Source organism: Myotis lucifugus, unplaced genomic scaffold (assembly GCF_000147115.1).
Source record: "Myotis lucifugus unplaced genomic scaffold, Myoluc2.0 scaffold_302, whole genome shotgun sequence".
Lineage (NCBI taxonomy): Eukaryota > Metazoa > Chordata > Mammalia > Chiroptera > Vespertilionidae > Myotis > Myotis lucifugus.
The window spans coordinates 240,812-256,992 of record NW_005871350.1 but is presented as its reverse complement, the minus strand read 5'-3'; the positions used below and the strand labels follow the sequence as shown (position 1 = coordinate 256,992).

The 16,181-nt window shown below is 50.6% G+C and overlaps 2 protein-coding genes and 1 long non-coding RNA gene across 10 annotated transcripts in view; 2 read left to right on the top strand and 1 right to left on the bottom strand.

The window, feature by feature from the left end:
• The first annotated feature begins 23 nt into the window (after positions 1 to 23).
• LOC106699075 lies at positions 24 to 6,090 on the top strand. 8 transcript variants are annotated; one of them, XR_002832021.1, is made up of 5 exons: positions 24 to 279; positions 519 to 604; positions 1,502 to 1,622; positions 2,039 to 2,095; positions 3,063 to 6,090. It is a non-coding gene; the product is annotated as an uncharacterized LOC106699075 (long non-coding RNA). The 8 variants fall into 8 exon arrangements; XR_002832017.1 differs by having other exon boundaries at positions 1,502 to 2,095; XR_002832022.1 differs by lacking the exons at positions 24 to 279; positions 519 to 604 and having other exon boundaries at positions 1,159 to 1,622; positions 3,273 to 6,090.
• On the bottom strand, positions 858 to 5,638 carry TRIM17 (tripartite motif containing 17). Its single transcript, XM_006100195.3, has 6 exons — positions 5,210 to 5,638; positions 3,961 to 4,056; positions 3,338 to 3,568; positions 1,881 to 1,903; positions 1,701 to 1,801; positions 858 to 1,432 (listed from the first exon to the last, which is right to left on the bottom strand). The coding sequence occupies exons 1-6, from the start codon at positions 5,636 to 5,638 to the stop codon at positions 885 to 887; spliced, it is 1,428 nt and encodes a 475-aa protein (XP_006100257.2). The 3' UTR covers positions 858 to 884.
• A 7,984-nt stretch (positions 6,091 to 14,074) lies between the features above and the next one.
• The window catches only part of RNF187 (ring finger protein 187), a 10,353-nt gene continuing 8,246 nt past the window's right edge, over positions 14,075 to 16,181 (top strand). The window contains exon 1 of the mRNA XM_023763816.1: positions 14,075 to 14,141. Coding sequence (XP_023619584.1) covers positions 14,075 to 14,141 — 67 coding nt within the window. The remainder of the gene's footprint in view (positions 14,142 to 16,181) is intronic.

Below are 16,181 nucleotides of genomic sequence, written 5' to 3'. Positions count from 1 at the left end.
GGGAGGCTGTTCGCCCTCTGTCCGGCGGCTCCGCTGCCGTCCGTGCGCGTTCTCGTGGCTCCGGCTCGTCCGGGGGTCGCGCGGCCTGGCTATGCCTCAGGCCAGGGGAAGGGTGGGGTTCAGGGGCCGGGCCGGCGGGGCGCCCCGCACGGTCACTGGGGTCCTCGCGGCGCAGCGACCACTAGGACTAGGGTAGCCCCAGCCGCCCCCGTGCGCCCCGGACGGTCGGAAGGAATAGGGTGGCAGCGCTCTGCCCAGAAGGACTCTGGTCGTGTTGAGGTAAGAATGCGTTGACTGTAATCTGGGGTGCTGACTGTTAAGGGAGGCTAATGCGCCGGAAACTGCGAGGGTGGGTGGGGAGTGAGAGGAAAGGACCCGCCCACACCCATGATCCTCTCTGAACGTAACCCCCCACTTCCCGCAGGTTCAAAGGGGATGGAAAGGGATGGGGGTGGGCAGCTCTGAGGTTTTTAGGGGTTCAGCTTGAAAACTTGTACTTCCTTGTTTTCCCTATGAAGACCCAGACGTGGAATTGCTGATAACAAGAAAGGTGGACCCCTCAGGCCACAGGTTTACTTACAGCGACCCAAACCAGGAGGACCCAGTGAGTGGCAGGGGGAGGGCAACATGTCTAAAAAGCTACAGCACCGTGGCCTGTCCCTAAGTGTTACTGAGGGATTGGTACAGGTTCCCTCTATGAAGCACCTGTGAATACAGTCCGTGGTGTAACTGCTTTAATCACGATTCTATTTCGGCTTGGTGAGCCCCCTGGGCCAGCAGGGCTCTCCACAGCTCCTCGGAGATAAGCTGGGCAGGCAGCCCGCTGAGCAGGACCACCTCACTTTCTAGAGAAAGTGGAGTGCCCGCACTCCCTGCCTACACGCCTATCCCTTCACCCACAGTGTCACTGTTGAGATGACCATCTGGCCAGATTTGGGGACCCCAAGGCAAAAGAAGGGCTTCAGGGGGCCTGGGAAGACTGGCTCGGCGTAGGTGTGCAGGTGGGACCCGCTGCTGGCATTGTAGAAAGACACCTCCCCAGCCTCAAAGTCCAGGAAGACGCCCACATGGCTGGGGGGCTCCGTCAGTGTGATGGGGATCACGGTTGACACGGGGGGCACATACTTCTTTCCCTTGCACAGCTGTACAACCCAGAATCCATTTTCCGGGGACTTCGGGACTCTATCCGTCCGGCTCACATTGTCCCTGCACACACCCAGGGCCCACAGCGCATCCCCTGTGAGGTTCATGCCCACCTCCCAGTAGTGCCGCCCTGAGGAGAAGGTCTGGCAGCCCACTGCACAGGGGTAGGCCAGGAACCTGTCCTTGCTGCAGGGTGTGCCGTCCGGTGGCGTGCTGAGGTAGTGCCGCTGGTGGCTCTCGTACAGGAGGAGGTAGGGGTACGCTGTGGCAGGGTCGGGTACCACGTTCTCTGCAGACAGGCCCAGCAACAGGGATGGGGCTGAGTCATCCCTGTCCTCCCTGATCACCACCCTCCCAGGCCTCCCCTTGGCTGAGTCCAGCTGGGAGCCTGGGTCTCTGCATGGGCCGTACCCCAGCTGCCGATGTTGATGGTGCCAAGGAGATGAGCTGGGGACCATTTGGGCATCTGGGAGTGGCGGGTAAGGGTAGGGTGTGAATTCCCAGTGAACATCAAGGCTCCCAGGGGTGGCTCTGGTCGAGAGACTGGCCCCACTTACCTTGGAAACTCTTGAGCACCTCTATCTGCCCCGGGACTCTGCAGACAGTCCTCAGTGAGAGGGGGGTGGCCTCTGGGTACTGCACACTCAAGCTGTTCTTCCTCCAGAGGGAACAGATGTTACTGACCCCTCTGGGCCCATGTGAAGCCCTCCCTGCCTGCACCTCAGGCGGTCATATACCTGTCCAGAGGCTCCTTCATGTCCTGCGAAAACACGGAGAGAGGGAGGGCTGCTACATCTTGTTAGGGATCTGGGGCGTCCCCAAGCCCCCTGTGTGGACATTTCTGGCCTGCAGAGCAAGGAGAATTCATAATGCTTTCCCGTGACCCTCTTTCCAGTTTTCAGAATGGATCTCTATCTCTTGGCCACCAGGGTCTCCTGCTGTCCCCCTGCATGTGAGTAAGACCACAAAAGCTGTCCTGCTCTCAACTGGGGGGGAAGGCATGGGGGACCCAAGGCGCTGCCACACTGCAGGCCTTGGGCAACTCAGGAGTGTTTAGTGGATGGTGAATAGGCTGCTTTTTACTAGAAGACCAAGTATTCCCCAAAGTTGGGGCGAGTGCATAGTCCGTTAACTAAACCAGGACACTGTTGTCCCAAGATGCCAGGACAACAGGCACAAGACCGGTGCTGACCTTGCATGTGGCATTTGCTTCCGTTGTATAAACACGCTGTGTGTGTGATGACTCACAGCACGAAATATGTTTTTTGCTATGGATTCCATTTTTCCACACAATTCACAAGACAGTTACCCACTTGTCGGCCAACATAATCACTCCCACTTCTCTGGCCTCCTGTGCAAGCCCATCCCTGACAGTCCAGCTGCACCTTCTCCCCAATTCCAAATCCTCAGTAGGATCACATGACTTGCTCCTGCCTTGAATTCACTGGGCCTGACCTGGCTGGTGTGTCCCTGCCCCAAGTCACCAAGTGGATGACAGCTGCCCCTGGGCCATCCCCCAGCCCTCACTAGGAAGGGAATGCAGAACACAGGTGTCTAGGACTGGAGTCTGTCAGGCTGATTGTGTCGCTTGGCCCTGGTCAGCAAACTGCGGCTCTTTGGCCCCTTGAGTGTGGCTCTTCCACAAAATACCGACTTCTGCGCATGGGCCACGAAGTTTCAATCGCACTGTACGTGCACACCTGCACGTGGTATTTTGTGGAAGATCCACACTCAAGGGGCCAAAAGCCACATGTGGCTCAAGAGTCACAGTTTGCTGACCACCGCCCCAAGCCAACATGTTGGAACCCAGCCGTCAGGACCTCAGATGAGGCTATATTTGAAGATGGGGCCTTTAAAAGGTAATGAAGGTGAAATGTCACAAGGGTGGGCCCTAATCCAATGTGACTTGGTGACCTTAGCAGATCAGGACAGCTGCACAGTGGACAACCATGTGCAGACACAGGGAGGAGATGGCATCCACACACCAAGGAGAGAGGCCTCAGGAGAACCAGTCTTCCAGCCTCCAGACTGAGAAATAAATGTTTAAGCCCTCAGCCGGTGGTATTTGTTACACAGCCTGAGCTGATGAAGACAGAGCCTTCCCTGTTGGTCTGTATTTGCCCTGGCAGGTCCACCACACCTGGGCCAGAACTTGTGTCCACCCCGCCCAGCCAGGTGAGCAGGTGAGCCTCACCTGTAGCATCTGCAGTGGCTCCCGAATGCTACAGTCCTCCAGCCGCAGCAACAGGGTCTCCAGGGAGCTGCTCTGCTGCTCTAGTGCGACCATACTCTCCTGCAGCCTGGCAGCGGTGTCCTGCTCCTCCTGCCGCAGGGCCTCCAGGAGGCGCTGTTCCTCCTCCACTAGGAGGGCAGCCATCTTCTTGAACTCCGTCACAATGCGCTGTCTCTGCTTCCTCACCTTCTCCTGCAGGGTGGGACCTGGAAGTGAGGCACTGCCAGGGGACTACCATCCTGTGCCCACCAACTTGGAGGGGCCACACATCACATGGCCACAGTGACCCACAGAAAACCAGCACAGCTGGTGGGGGGAGGGGCCACGCAGAGCCCCCATCACTGTGGGGTGACCCCATGAGCCCAAATGGCCATCAAGGCCTCTGTGTACCCCTCAGTCCCTGCTTCAAAGTGGCCAATCTGGGCTGAGTGCACGTTCTCAGTCCTGACTCTGGTGGGAATTCTGTGCCTCTCCTGGGTCTTGTGCTGTCATCCACCTTGAGGGTCCACAGGTTCTAGAAGCCCTGCAGTACCCTGGGGCCTGGCCAGGCCTTCCCGCCCGTTCCTCAAGGTCTCAGCACCTGCCTGCCACTCGGCCAAGGCCTGCTGCTCCCTGGTCTGCAGCTTCTCGGTCTTCGCCATTTCCTCCCGCAGGTGCCCCATGTCACCCTCCAGCTTCAGCTGCAGACAACAGACCGCGGGATAGGAGTTGGAGGCCCCCTGCACACCCACTTCAGGAGGTGCCCTCTGAAGCTGCATCAAAGGGAATGGAAATGCACCCCAGAGATGCCCCTTGGGCGTGAGGATTATTTTGAGCTGGAGGCAGAAAGACACCTTCCGAGGCTCCTGTTATGTGACTAAAAGCAGAAACTGCTGAGGAATGAGGGTTGCCACAGGTCCGCCTCCCGGGGGAAGTTTTATGGCTCTGAAGGAGGTGGAACGTGGGATACCACTGATGAACTTTATCGTTTGTTGGTTTCCCCAAAATACTTTCTGTTATGATCCGAATGTTCATGTCCCCCAAAATTCACATGTTAAGTCCTAACCCCCAAGGAGATGGGGCCTTTGGGAGGTGATGAGGTCAGAAAGGTGGAGCCCTCGGGAATGGGGCTAGTGGGGAAGAAGGGACTGAGAGCTCCCAGCCCCCTCTTCCATGTGAGGACAGTGGGAAGTTGGCTGTCTGTGAACTGGGAAGGAGCCCCCCCCTCCCCCGCCCCGACTGTGCTGGTGCCCTGATCCTGGACTTCCAGCCTCCAGAGCCATGAGCATGAAGTCTTGCTGTTTGTAAGCCGCCCAGTCTTGTGTTCTGTGACAACAGCTGGAATGGACCAAGATACTTTCCCAGTTGCTGCCCTTGGGAGCCTGTCACCTTTCCCTTTGTCTCTTCTCTCCAAATGTACTGTTCCTTGTTCAGATGCTAAACTAAACCACCTAGCCAGCCACACACATTGCTGTGCTTTCTTCCCTGTGACGTGTGCGGGCCACATGTGTTAACAGTTCGCTGTTCTCTCCTTGATTTGTCTTTTCTCAGTCTGATTTAGGGTGGAAGAAAAAGGCCCTTTCCTCCCCTACAAAGGGTCACCTGGCCTGCCCACACAGTGGCTTGGAGGCTACTTTTGTCAGCCTGGGCTCCTGAATAACTGTGGAGGGGATGCTCAGCTGGCCCTGCCACCTACCTGCTTTATTGTGGGAGTTACAGACACTTCCACTGTGGGGTCCAGCATTTGGGGCTCTTTGTTACAGTGGTTGTTCTCCTATCTGACTGATACACCCCTGGACACACAGACATGCACTCAGACCTCCTTGACCCGTTGCCCTTCACCCCTGGGCCCACCTTGTGCTCCTTCACAGCCTCCTCCACCGGGACCACTCTGTGAGGCCGGTGTTCCTGGGACTCCCTGCAGACCACGCAGATGGGGCTCTGGTCATCTTCGCAAAAGAGTTTGAGCACCTCCTGGTGCACCTGGCACAGATCCCTGCTCTGGATGCCCGGGTGCTGTCGTGCCATCTCAGCCACCTTGGTCAGCAGGCGGTTGGGCCGCAGGGTCCTCTGGGGGGACAGCTCGCGGCACTCGGGGCAGGGGAAGACACCCCTGCGTTTCCTCCTGCCCTTCTTGCCTTTGGCCTTCTCCCAAGTCAGCCGGATGCACTCGCGGCAGAAGTTGTGGCCACAGGAGGTCATCACAGGGTCGGTGAAATAGTCAAGGCAGATGGAGCATGTTGCCTCCTCCTGCAGCTTTCTGGAAAGTTCCACAGCATCCATGGCTCCTGGGAAAGAAACAGAGTATCCGGCCACACCCTCTGCCCAGAACCCCAGGCACTTGGGGTGTCCTCTTGCGGACAGCACTGTACATGGTCCTGTTAGGGCACCTGGCTTGTCTTCAGTAAGAGGCATAGGTGCCTCTCTGGAAGCTGACAAAGACTCTCCACAACCGAATTCAGCCAGGTTCCCCTACGCTGCCACCTGTATGCCCAGCCACGCCCAGTTTTATTCCATTTAGAGCCCATCCCACCCCTCCTATGATGACTGTGCAGGAATCCTGCTAGTCAGTTTAGCAACAAGATCCCTCCCCATTTCTCTTCATTGTGCTTTTCCATCACTAACCCCTCGCCGTGCCCTGGGCCATCCTCCCATTGTGTGGGCTACAGTAGGAGATGACCCCGCCTTCCTCCCTATTGCAGTAGTCTTGAATAAAGTCTTCCTTACCGGTGTAACCAGTGTCAGAATCAGTTTTTCTTTAACAGGACGTCCATGCAACAAAGGAAAGGAGGACTTTAAAAGGAAAAATCAGAGTTGGAAAAGTTCTCTGCTTGACCAAACTCTATTCAGGCTCCCAGAACTTTCCAAATCGGCCCTGGGCTTCTGTGTTTATGTCTCCGTTGTCCAAGTTTAATAAGAATCCCAATATGTGGGTTTAGATAGAAGCCCCTACCCCAGTGGTTCTCAACCTTCTGGCCCTTTAAATACAGTTCCTCATGTTGTGACCCAACCATAAAATCATTTTCGTTGCTACTTCATAACTGTAATGTTGCTACTGTTATGAATCGTCATGTAAATATCTGATATGCAGGATGGTCTTAGGCCACCCCTGTGAAAGGGTCGTTCGACCGCCAAAAGGGTCGCAACCCACAGGTTGAGAACCGCTGCCCTACCCAGTGGCTTCCTGTTAGTAATTTCCTATCACTCACCCACCTTGACCATAAATCCCCACTGAGAGTTGAGCTTTCTGTGGGATTCTGTGCTTCCCCTACGGCAGTCCTGAATAAAATGTTCTTACTGCTCTACCTACCACCCACCTCTGGTGTTCTTTGCCAAGATGCAGTACAGAAGACACGATCCATGCCACACAGACAGAGCACATGCACACACACTGGTGTTCGAACACCCATGCCCTTATGCAGGTCAGATCCAAGGACTCCCCGTGCACCTCATGGGGTGGTCACTGGTGCGAGGCAGCGTAGATCTGAAAGTCATTTCTGAACCACAGCACTATCTGGGTTCCCTTCCCTGCGGTCACCAGAGAGATGTCTCTGATATTTCAGACACTGGGTTCACCTGTGGAAGCTGCCTCTCTCTAAGCAGAGCCCTTGGGATGGCCTCCTGCTGCCTACCCACCTGAAGCCGGATGGGCTCAGGATGGTCTGGGGGGCACCGTTCTGGGTCAAGTTCAGGGGAAGGGGCCAAGGACTCTGGGTCAGTGAGGTGGGCCCGTGGCCCTCGGTCCTGGGGATGCTCCTGTAATTAGGGCTAAACCAGGTGACCCTTCTGGTTCCAACTGATAACCACCATCCGACCGGCCCTGGATAGAGTGGTACTCACCGGGGAGAGGGGTGCACGCTGCCCGACTAGGCGCCCCGGACCACGAGCGCAAACGGAGGCGCTGGGAAACCTGCGTTTGCGCCACAGAGACCAGGGCGAGGAGGGTGCGGTGGCCTCAGGGGCGCGGGCTTTGTGGCGTCAGCAGAGGCTGGGAGGCCTTAGCGGGTGTGTGAGTGGTGAGGATTGGGGTGGGTGTCAGCAGCCAGGGGCAGGGGCGGGAGCAGACGGGCGGGGTGAAAGGCGGAGGGCAGGGTCCTGGGTGGGGGGAGGGATTTGGATAGACCAACGGGGATGGGCCAGGGGTGAGGATAGGGACCGTACTCTTGTCCCTGATGGGGGTAGGCGAGTTGGGGGGCAAAGGGAGGACACGTGGTGTGGGGATAGGAAAAGCTTTGGGAAGAAGGGGAGAGGGCAGCCGGGGCGGGGGGCGGGGGCGGGGGGGGGTGCCTGGCGTTGGGAGGAAGATGAAGGTGATAGAGGCAGCGGAAACCGGCGCCGGGTTGGGGAAGTGATAGGGGCGCTGGGAGAAGTGATGAGGTCTGGGCTCCAGGAGGCACCGGGGAGGAAGGAGAGGGGCGGCGCCCGGACCGGGTTGGAGTGGCGGGGGTTCCACTGGAGCACCGGACACGGTGGGTCCCTGAGGGTCTGGCCAGCGGTGGAGGTGATTTTGGGGACTCCCAACCCTGACCTAGGCCTGCCCCGGCCATTGGCTGCGCACACCGGAGTCCTACCCCTGGGAGCGGACATATGAGGAAGCTAAGGTTCGGGCCACCGCCAAAGGGCGGAGCAACCGACGGGCCTCGTCTCCAGGGGCGCGGTGTGGACGGCCAGGCCGTGGCTGCAGGCGATGGCTAGCTTTCCGGTGCGCAGCCGGTGTGTTTCTTGGGTGGCGCCTCAGCGGAACAGGAGCAGGTCGGAGTGGGACTGCGCAGTCCTGCGGGCGCCTGGCAGTGCTGGGGAGGGGAGGGCAGACAGTGCTCAAAGAGGGAGCACTGTCCGCTCATGCCTTCTAGGCCCTGACTCACGCCATGGGCTGAGGGTTTCTTTCAATTTAGGAAATTGCATTTAGAAAAACTTTAAAACAAAAATTAAAGAAAACACAAGAGAACAATGGACCCCATATATAAATTGTCCAGGTCAGTATTTCACTGTGTTTGCCTCATTTGTCCTGTTCTTTAGTATTGGCTGAAGATTAAAAAACAAACAACAAATCCCACAAATCACTAGATTCACCTCTACGTGCTTCTGCAAAGAAGAAACTTTCCCCCTAACCTCTTGGTTCACTGGCTGGGGCTTGCTAATTTAACTGAAAATGCCTGATCAACAGGAAAAACACCCACACACCAGTTTGTATGTATTTGGGCTTCCACAAAGGAAGTAGCTGGCTTGTTAAACAGGTAAAGTTAAAAGTTTTTATGTAAAACTTAGGGAAAAGGAAGGGGGAGAGATGGCCTCTTTGGGAAAACAAATAGGCTTCTTTAGGAAAGACCAAAAGGGTGTGGACGAAAAGGGGCCACAGACAAACCCTGACAAGCTGTAGGGGGGTGGGGGGCGGGGGGGGGGGGGGGGGAGGCTGTGTCAACACAAGGAACAGTCAAACCTGTGAAGAATTTTTGTGAGCTTATTTGAGCCAAACTGGTGACAATTGTCAGGAAGCAAAATCTCAAAGGATTGAGATAATGCTCTGGAAAATGGCAGTTTTGCACCTTATTTTATACACTAGAGGCCCTGTGCATGAAATTCGTGCACAGGTAGGGTCTCTAGGCCAAACTAGCTAGGGCCCAATACTGTTGTAATGTACCCCGCGAATCACACAAGGACGCCTCAAGAAGTCAAATTAAAGAGCCACATTTATTGCGAATCCGGGACTATGAGGGGGCATTTCGCTCTCCCAGATCTCATAATGTCCGCCCCAGCCCCAACACCAGATTTATATAGGCAAAGATCACAAAGGCATTGGTTACATCCCAAGGTTTGGAATGAGGAACCTGGTTTGCAAAAAAGCAGTTTACAGAAGCAGAAGCAGTTTTACTTAAGCATGTTATCTAAATTATAGTTTCGGGTCTCCGAATCACTGAATTGACAGAAACACATTATCTAGTGGTCTTGGGACCACTGAGTCAACAGGGACACGTTATCTGGAGCCCTCTGACCTTGGGATAATTGTGCTGTCCTTCCCAGGTAAAGGAAAATGTGCTTTCTAAGACCAATATGACCATAACCGATGGGATATTCACATTACAATCAATAGGGTATTCAATCAATTGGGATGATTTATATAATTCAGAAAATCTAAATAACTTTTCTATTATTTTAGCAAGCAAATAAGTACAGAAACCAAACAGCAGGGTTAGAGTTAAACTACAGTTTCTACCTGAGATGATTGCTACCATACTTCATATCCTTTCTGGATAAAAACTCTCAGCAAAGTGGGAATAGACACAATAAAAATCTTATATGACAAATCTTCAGTCTGCAGGTGAATGCTTTATCTACTGAGCCAAACCAGTTAGGGCCACTGATGTCTTTTGATTGGAGCAATTAATCCATTTATTTTTAAGGTTATTATTGATAGGTACTTGTTTGTAGCCATTTTTATTCTTTATGCCTGTGTTCCTTCTTCCCTTTCTATTTCTTCTTCTTCTTTTTTTAAACATGAAGGAAGCTCCCCCCCCCTTTTAAAATATATTTTATTGATTTTTTACAGGGAGGAAGGGAGAGGGATAGAGAGTTAGAAATATCGATGAGAAAGAAACATTGATCAGCTGCCTCCTGCACACCACCCACTGGGGATGTGCCCGTAATCAAGGTACATGCCCTTGACCGGAATCGAACCAGGGACCTTTCAGTCCACAGGTGGATGCTCTATCCACTGAGCCAAACCAGTTAGGGCTATTTCTTCTTTTCATAATAGTTCCTTTAGCATTTCTTGCATTGCTGGCTTTTTAGTGATAAACTTCCTTAGCCTTTTTTTTTTTTGTCTGCAAAGCTCCTGATTTCCCTTTCAATTTTGAATGATAACCTTGCTGGATAGAGTATTCTTGGATTCAGTCCCTTGCTTTGCATCACTTTGTATACTTCATTCCATTCTCTTATTGCCTGATGTGTTTCTGTTGAGAAATCAGTTGATAGTCTAATAGGAGATCCCTTGTAGGTAACACTCTGTCTCTCTCTTACAGCTTTTAAGATTCTCTCTTTGTCATTAATGTTTGCCATTGTAATTATGACATGTCTTGGTGTGGGTCTTTTTGGGTTCATCTTGTTTGGGACTCTCTGTGCTTATGTGACTTTTTTTCTTCCCCAAATCAGGGAAGTTTTCTGTCAGTATTTCTTCAAATAGGTTTTCTAATCCTTGCTCCTCTTCTTGTCCTTCTCGCACCCCTATTATTCATATGTTCTTCATTTCATATTGTCCCAAAGCTCTGTTAGGCTCTCCTTCTGCTTTCTAATTTTTTCTCCAATTGCTGTTCAGATTGGTGTTTTCTGCTCTGTATTCTAACTTACTAATTCAGTCCTCCTCTTCTTCTAACATACTGTTGAAACCTTCCATTGTGTTTTTTATTGTAGCTATATCATTCTTGATTTCCTCTCCATTCTTACATAAGTTGTTGATTTTCTCATCTTGCCAACTTAGGAACTGTATGATCCTTACTCTGAATTTTTTTCTGACATATTGCAGCCTCTGTTTCATTTAGTTACTTTTTTGGCAATCCCGCCCCCCCCCCCTTTCCTTTCCTTTGGCGGTTGTTTCTTTGTCTCCGCATTTTTGCTCTCACCAAAGGGTTCAGGCGCCGAGTTGCATGGGGCCTATGGCCGAAGCGGCAGGCTTGGCAGGCGGGGCGCACACCGAGACTCACTGAAGGATCCAGTTGCCAAATTGTGCAGGGCCTGTGGCTGCCGTTGTGAGTTGCTGGGAGGGGAGTGCACTCCAGGGTTCACAGGAGCCTGTGGCCAGCAAGTCTGGAGTCCCAGTGTCTTTCTTGCTGCCTGCTTTTCTAGAACTGCCTCCCTCTCTTGGCTCAGCTCTTGATTTATCCTGTGTATAGGCCTGAAAGTGACATTCAGGGCTTTTACCATGCTACAAGCCTTCCGGGTCACTTCTACATTAAGGGAGCCTACCATTACCAGCATAACAAAAATGGTTAAAGCAATATCTTTAGCAGGGTTACCCAGGTGGAGATCGTCATTGCAGTCTGGTGCCACGAGCTTGAGACGGTCCCTTTGATTCAGACCCTGTGATGTTTCTGAGGCATAGAGACAGTCAGTGGTCCTAAGAAACAGCCCTCCCCCCATGCTGCTAGCAGGGATAAATTGTTACCCCACATATCAGAAACCAACCAGTTAGCAGCTTAGTATGTCCATTACTGTAAGAGGTGAAATTATCAGAACAATTCATATTGTAGTTATTAGATACTTAAAGACAATAACTAGAACACTCAATAAAAGTCAGACATTTGCCACAGGGAACTACTGCATCTTTTTCCCAGACAGTGGGTCCCAACATATAACCCTGCATGTGAATAATTCCATATATTAGCAATAGGTATCCCAACTCCTACTAGGCAAAATGTAAAGGTCAGTTCTACACAGGTTCCTCCATTGCCAGCTTCAGAGCAGTTGGAGTTGTGAGAATCATGTCGCAGGGTCCCATCCATTTCTCCTCCGGTTGGCCCATCATCCTTGCTCTGCTTATGTCTGTCTAACTATCTACCACATCCTCTCAAGAATCTTGGCTCTGAATTATTTCATGGAAAAGGGGTGTAGGCTCTCTTCTGTAGCTGCATCAAGCTGAGAAGAGACAAAATTTTCTTTCAGAGCCAAGAGATCCTTGCTCTCTGTCAGAGCTACAATGAGGCCTGGGCATGGAAGGAGGTAGCAATGGTGTCTAGAAGTGGTATTTCCTAAGTGTGAGTAGGGCTTTGGAACCTGGTGGAGACAAGCCGTGTTATAAAATTTAGTATTATTGGGCAAAAGTTAGAACAGCAACAATTATGACAAATAGTCTGGTGGAAGGAAAAAAATTTCAGTTCTAATAATTCCCTATTGAAACAAAAGTTTTCCCTCTAAAATCACCCTCATTTTTATTAAAGAACCAAATTAAGACCAATTTATTTACTGTATTTTAAAAAATATATTTTTATTTATTCCAGAGAGGAAGGGAGAGGGAGAGAGAGAGATAGAAACATCAATGATGAGAGGGAATAATTGATTCAGCTGCTTCCTGCATGCCCTCCAGAGCTAGTAACCCGGACATGTGCCCTTGACCAGAATCAAACCCAGGACCCTTCCATCTGCAGGCTGGCACTCTATTCACTGAGCCAAAGCAGCTAGGGCTATTTACTGTACTAAGTCTAGTTACAATTTGGCCTGATTGTTTGCATGAACACAAAAAGAATAAGTTGATCACATAAGCTATTTGTAAAAAGTATGCTTTGCTGGAATCTCATGAACAAGCTTTAATTAATTGTGCAGAGCAAAGGAGCTGAGCCACCCAACTGCCATCAGGTTTGCCTGCAATACCTGTAGAGTCGGGTGAATTCCTCAAGTTGATGACCCCAATGATGTCTTGAGGTTCCTTCCTTGCCATCTCTCAGGAAAGCAACCTTTGCTCCTTACCTGGAAAGACTTCCATGAACCATCGGACCAAGCAAGGTACCAGGCTTTCTCCAAGGTGCTCTTATTGGCCTCATTCTTTAAAACTTTCTGGTGATATCCAGAGTCCAGGCATGTTAGACATGACATTCCAAAACCTTGGTTAATAAAACCACAATTGGAAACAGTTCTTATTCATGCAAATAAACATATTGCCATGACTCACTCATTAAGAGTTGTCCAATTCTGGAGGGATAAGGTAGAGAGAAAAATATATAATTTACCAAATTGCTTTAAAAATGCTTCCTTATATCTGAAAAACAAAAAGTTTAAGAATCGGAAATACTTTCAACAAAAGTTATAAGAACTATGTAATTATTTTTGGTTCATTCAGCCCCATAATTTTTTGTTTCTCCTGATTTTTCCTGCTAGCACTTTTATAAATGCCGATAGTCTATAGAGTTCTAATAATTTTCATCTAGTTCGAATAGGATGATCTGAAAATGTCAGAGTCCTTACCATGGGTCCCTCCGAAGATGTAACATTTTCCCAAATGCATTATAACAAAACAGTGACGGTCTCTAAAATGACAAGGTTATGGATTTGATTATAATTCCAGTGACATGGAATCTTGTCCTTTCTGAAAAACACAATATTTCAGAATAACAATTAGAGATATAAATGAAAGCATATATAGTTATTTATTTGACAAAGCTTCCCATGTACGTTAAGCAGAAAATTTTCCTTCATGAGAGAAAACAAACCTTGAAGCATTCAGGGCCTATTGGAAAGACCTAATGCCAATTCTAGGTCAAGAAAATGTTTCTTAAAATTCAAACCCTGGGAAGGTTGTCAAACTTATTTTACCAAAAGATCATATAACATTATTATTATTATGCATTCAAAGTGACAAAAAGGTATTAAACACAAACATAGGCTAGCAGCCTTCAATTCCATGATTAAGAAGATGGCTTTAAAAAAAAATAATCAAGTGCCTGATTAATATAACATATAACCATTTCAATAACTTATGAAACTTTTACTTCCTGGGCAAAAACAGGAAAGCCCTTTTCCCTTTTAACAGACTAGAAAAAGACTAACCAAAATGAGGTTTATTCTCTAACTTCATTTGTCCTTGGATGTGGTCAGCAAATGACACTGGTTGTAATTCTGCTATTTGTCTCCTTGAGTAGGTTGATATAAGCTATTTATCCTCTGGTTAGGGAGGCAAAATGCAAATCATTTACTCTTAAATGTCCTTGGTTTAGGGAAGATGGGATTTACTAGATGGCTCCAAATTGCTATGAGAGCAGGACCATGAGTGAGCCGGGCCGCAGCCGCCGGGACCACAGGGGTCAGTCAGGCTCCCCGTGGGTTCGCACAGGAGCCGGTCTGCAAGGCCAGTCAGGAGAGAGCATGCTGCCCGTCCAGCTTCGGTGCAGCGCTGCTGGGTGGCCCAGAGGCTCACGCTGCACCCCGGCCTGCAGTGTCTGGCCACACTCACCGCATCTCCACGTGTGGACACTTGGGCACTGTGACTCAGGTGGAGGGGGGCACATAGGGACCCGGGGGCCCAGGTGCTGCCCAGGGCCCAGAGGTCAGCTGGAACCTACCCTTCCACGCCAGATGCTCACACTTCAATCGCCAGCCAGGCCTAGAGACCGCACCCATGCACAAATTTTGTGCACTGGGCCTCTAGTAATGTATAAAATAAGATACAAAATTGCCATTCTCTGGAATATTATCTTAATCCATTGAGATTTTGACAATTATTGACAGTTTGGGTCAAATGAACTCACAAAAATTTTCTATAGGTTTGAATGTTTCTTACATTGACACCTTCAGTTTTCTCTTGTGTAAGACCTAGGCTGAACTGAACCATCCTGAAACACATCTCAGCTTGAACACTGTGCGACCCCTTTTTCATCTTCATTTACAAATGAAAAATTAGGAAGAATACCACTGTGATGTATGTTTTTATTCCCTCACTACCAAGCAGTTAATTCAATTCTAATGCTATCCACCTAGAGTTAGTAAAGGGTCCAGTCCTACAAGACTGTTTCTACTTCAGACACCAATGGTAAGTTGTTTCTGTCTAACTGGCTGAAAATCAGGTTTGATTAATTTGCCAAGTGGCTCACAGAACTCAGAAACATGTCACTAGATCATCAGTTTATTATAAAAGGATATAACTCAGGTACAGGCAGATGGAAGAGATGTACAGAGCAAGGTTGGGGGGAGGGGGAGGGGCTTCCATGCTCTCTGAGCCCAGCACTCTCCCTGCAGTTCCACATGTCTACCGTGAGGTCTGACCAAATAATTGAACCAACACCCCCTCCCCTGGGAACTGACCTTTAGACCACTTCACAATGGCTATTTCCTTTTGCTTAGACTACATTTCACCTAAGACCACATTCCACTTGCTAAGACCATTATCTTTCCCCTCAGGACCTGCACAGAGAATTCTCCGCCCAGAAAAAGCCTGCCTAGAGTCCTTTAAAACCTCTGACTCCCTGTTTTTGGGTGCTGCCGCCATTTTTCGGGCTCAGCCCATCTGGTTTTCCAGATGACCTAAAAGTTTATAATCCCTTACCACTTTGGCCTTGTGCATTCCTCCTTTGGAGACCCTAACATTTGGTGCTGAAACCTGGGAGGATTCCGAGGATGGGAAGCCATCTCTCTGGCTGCGGTCACCAGGAGTTTGGTACTCGGAGAGTGGTAGGCAGCGGCAGCCTGACCTGAGCTTACCTCCAAATCCTACTAGGGTGGCATGATCACTGGCCTCTCTCCTTATGGGCCCTCCGGAACCAGCCAAGGAGGACGCCAGATCAGGGACCTCTCCTTCCCATTGCTGACCCCGCACTCAATTCCGGCTCATTTCACCTCCGGGAGGTAACAATTGGATCACCCTTCCGGATTTCTGATTTGCCATCTCAGACAAAAGACCTAGCACTAGGCCAGAAATCCTCCCCAGTCCAGCTTCGGCCCCAAGACCAGGTCCCACAGTCTTCCTCGTTGCAGGGGATGCCTGCCACAGAAATTAGACTGTCCTCTCTCTGGAGCCTGACTAGGTGGCAGGGACACCCTCCCTTTAGTCTTGCTCCCCAGGTCTCCCTTTGTTTCTTACCTCCTCTTCCTAATTTGCATCACAGGGAATTTTTTTCTGCCCCCCCGCCCCCCCCCCCCAAACAACAACAACAACACTCCCCTGGGATGTCACCTCTGTAACCCTAACACACTCAGACTTTCCATGGCGGTCCAACCAAAGCATCTTTCCTGAAAGGGCGGGGGCTAGGCCCTCCCCCTTGCCCCAGAGTAAAGACTACGCCCTCCACCTTGCCCCAGGGTAAGGGCTACGTCCTCCATCTTACCTTGGCCACGTGTTTGGCAAGGA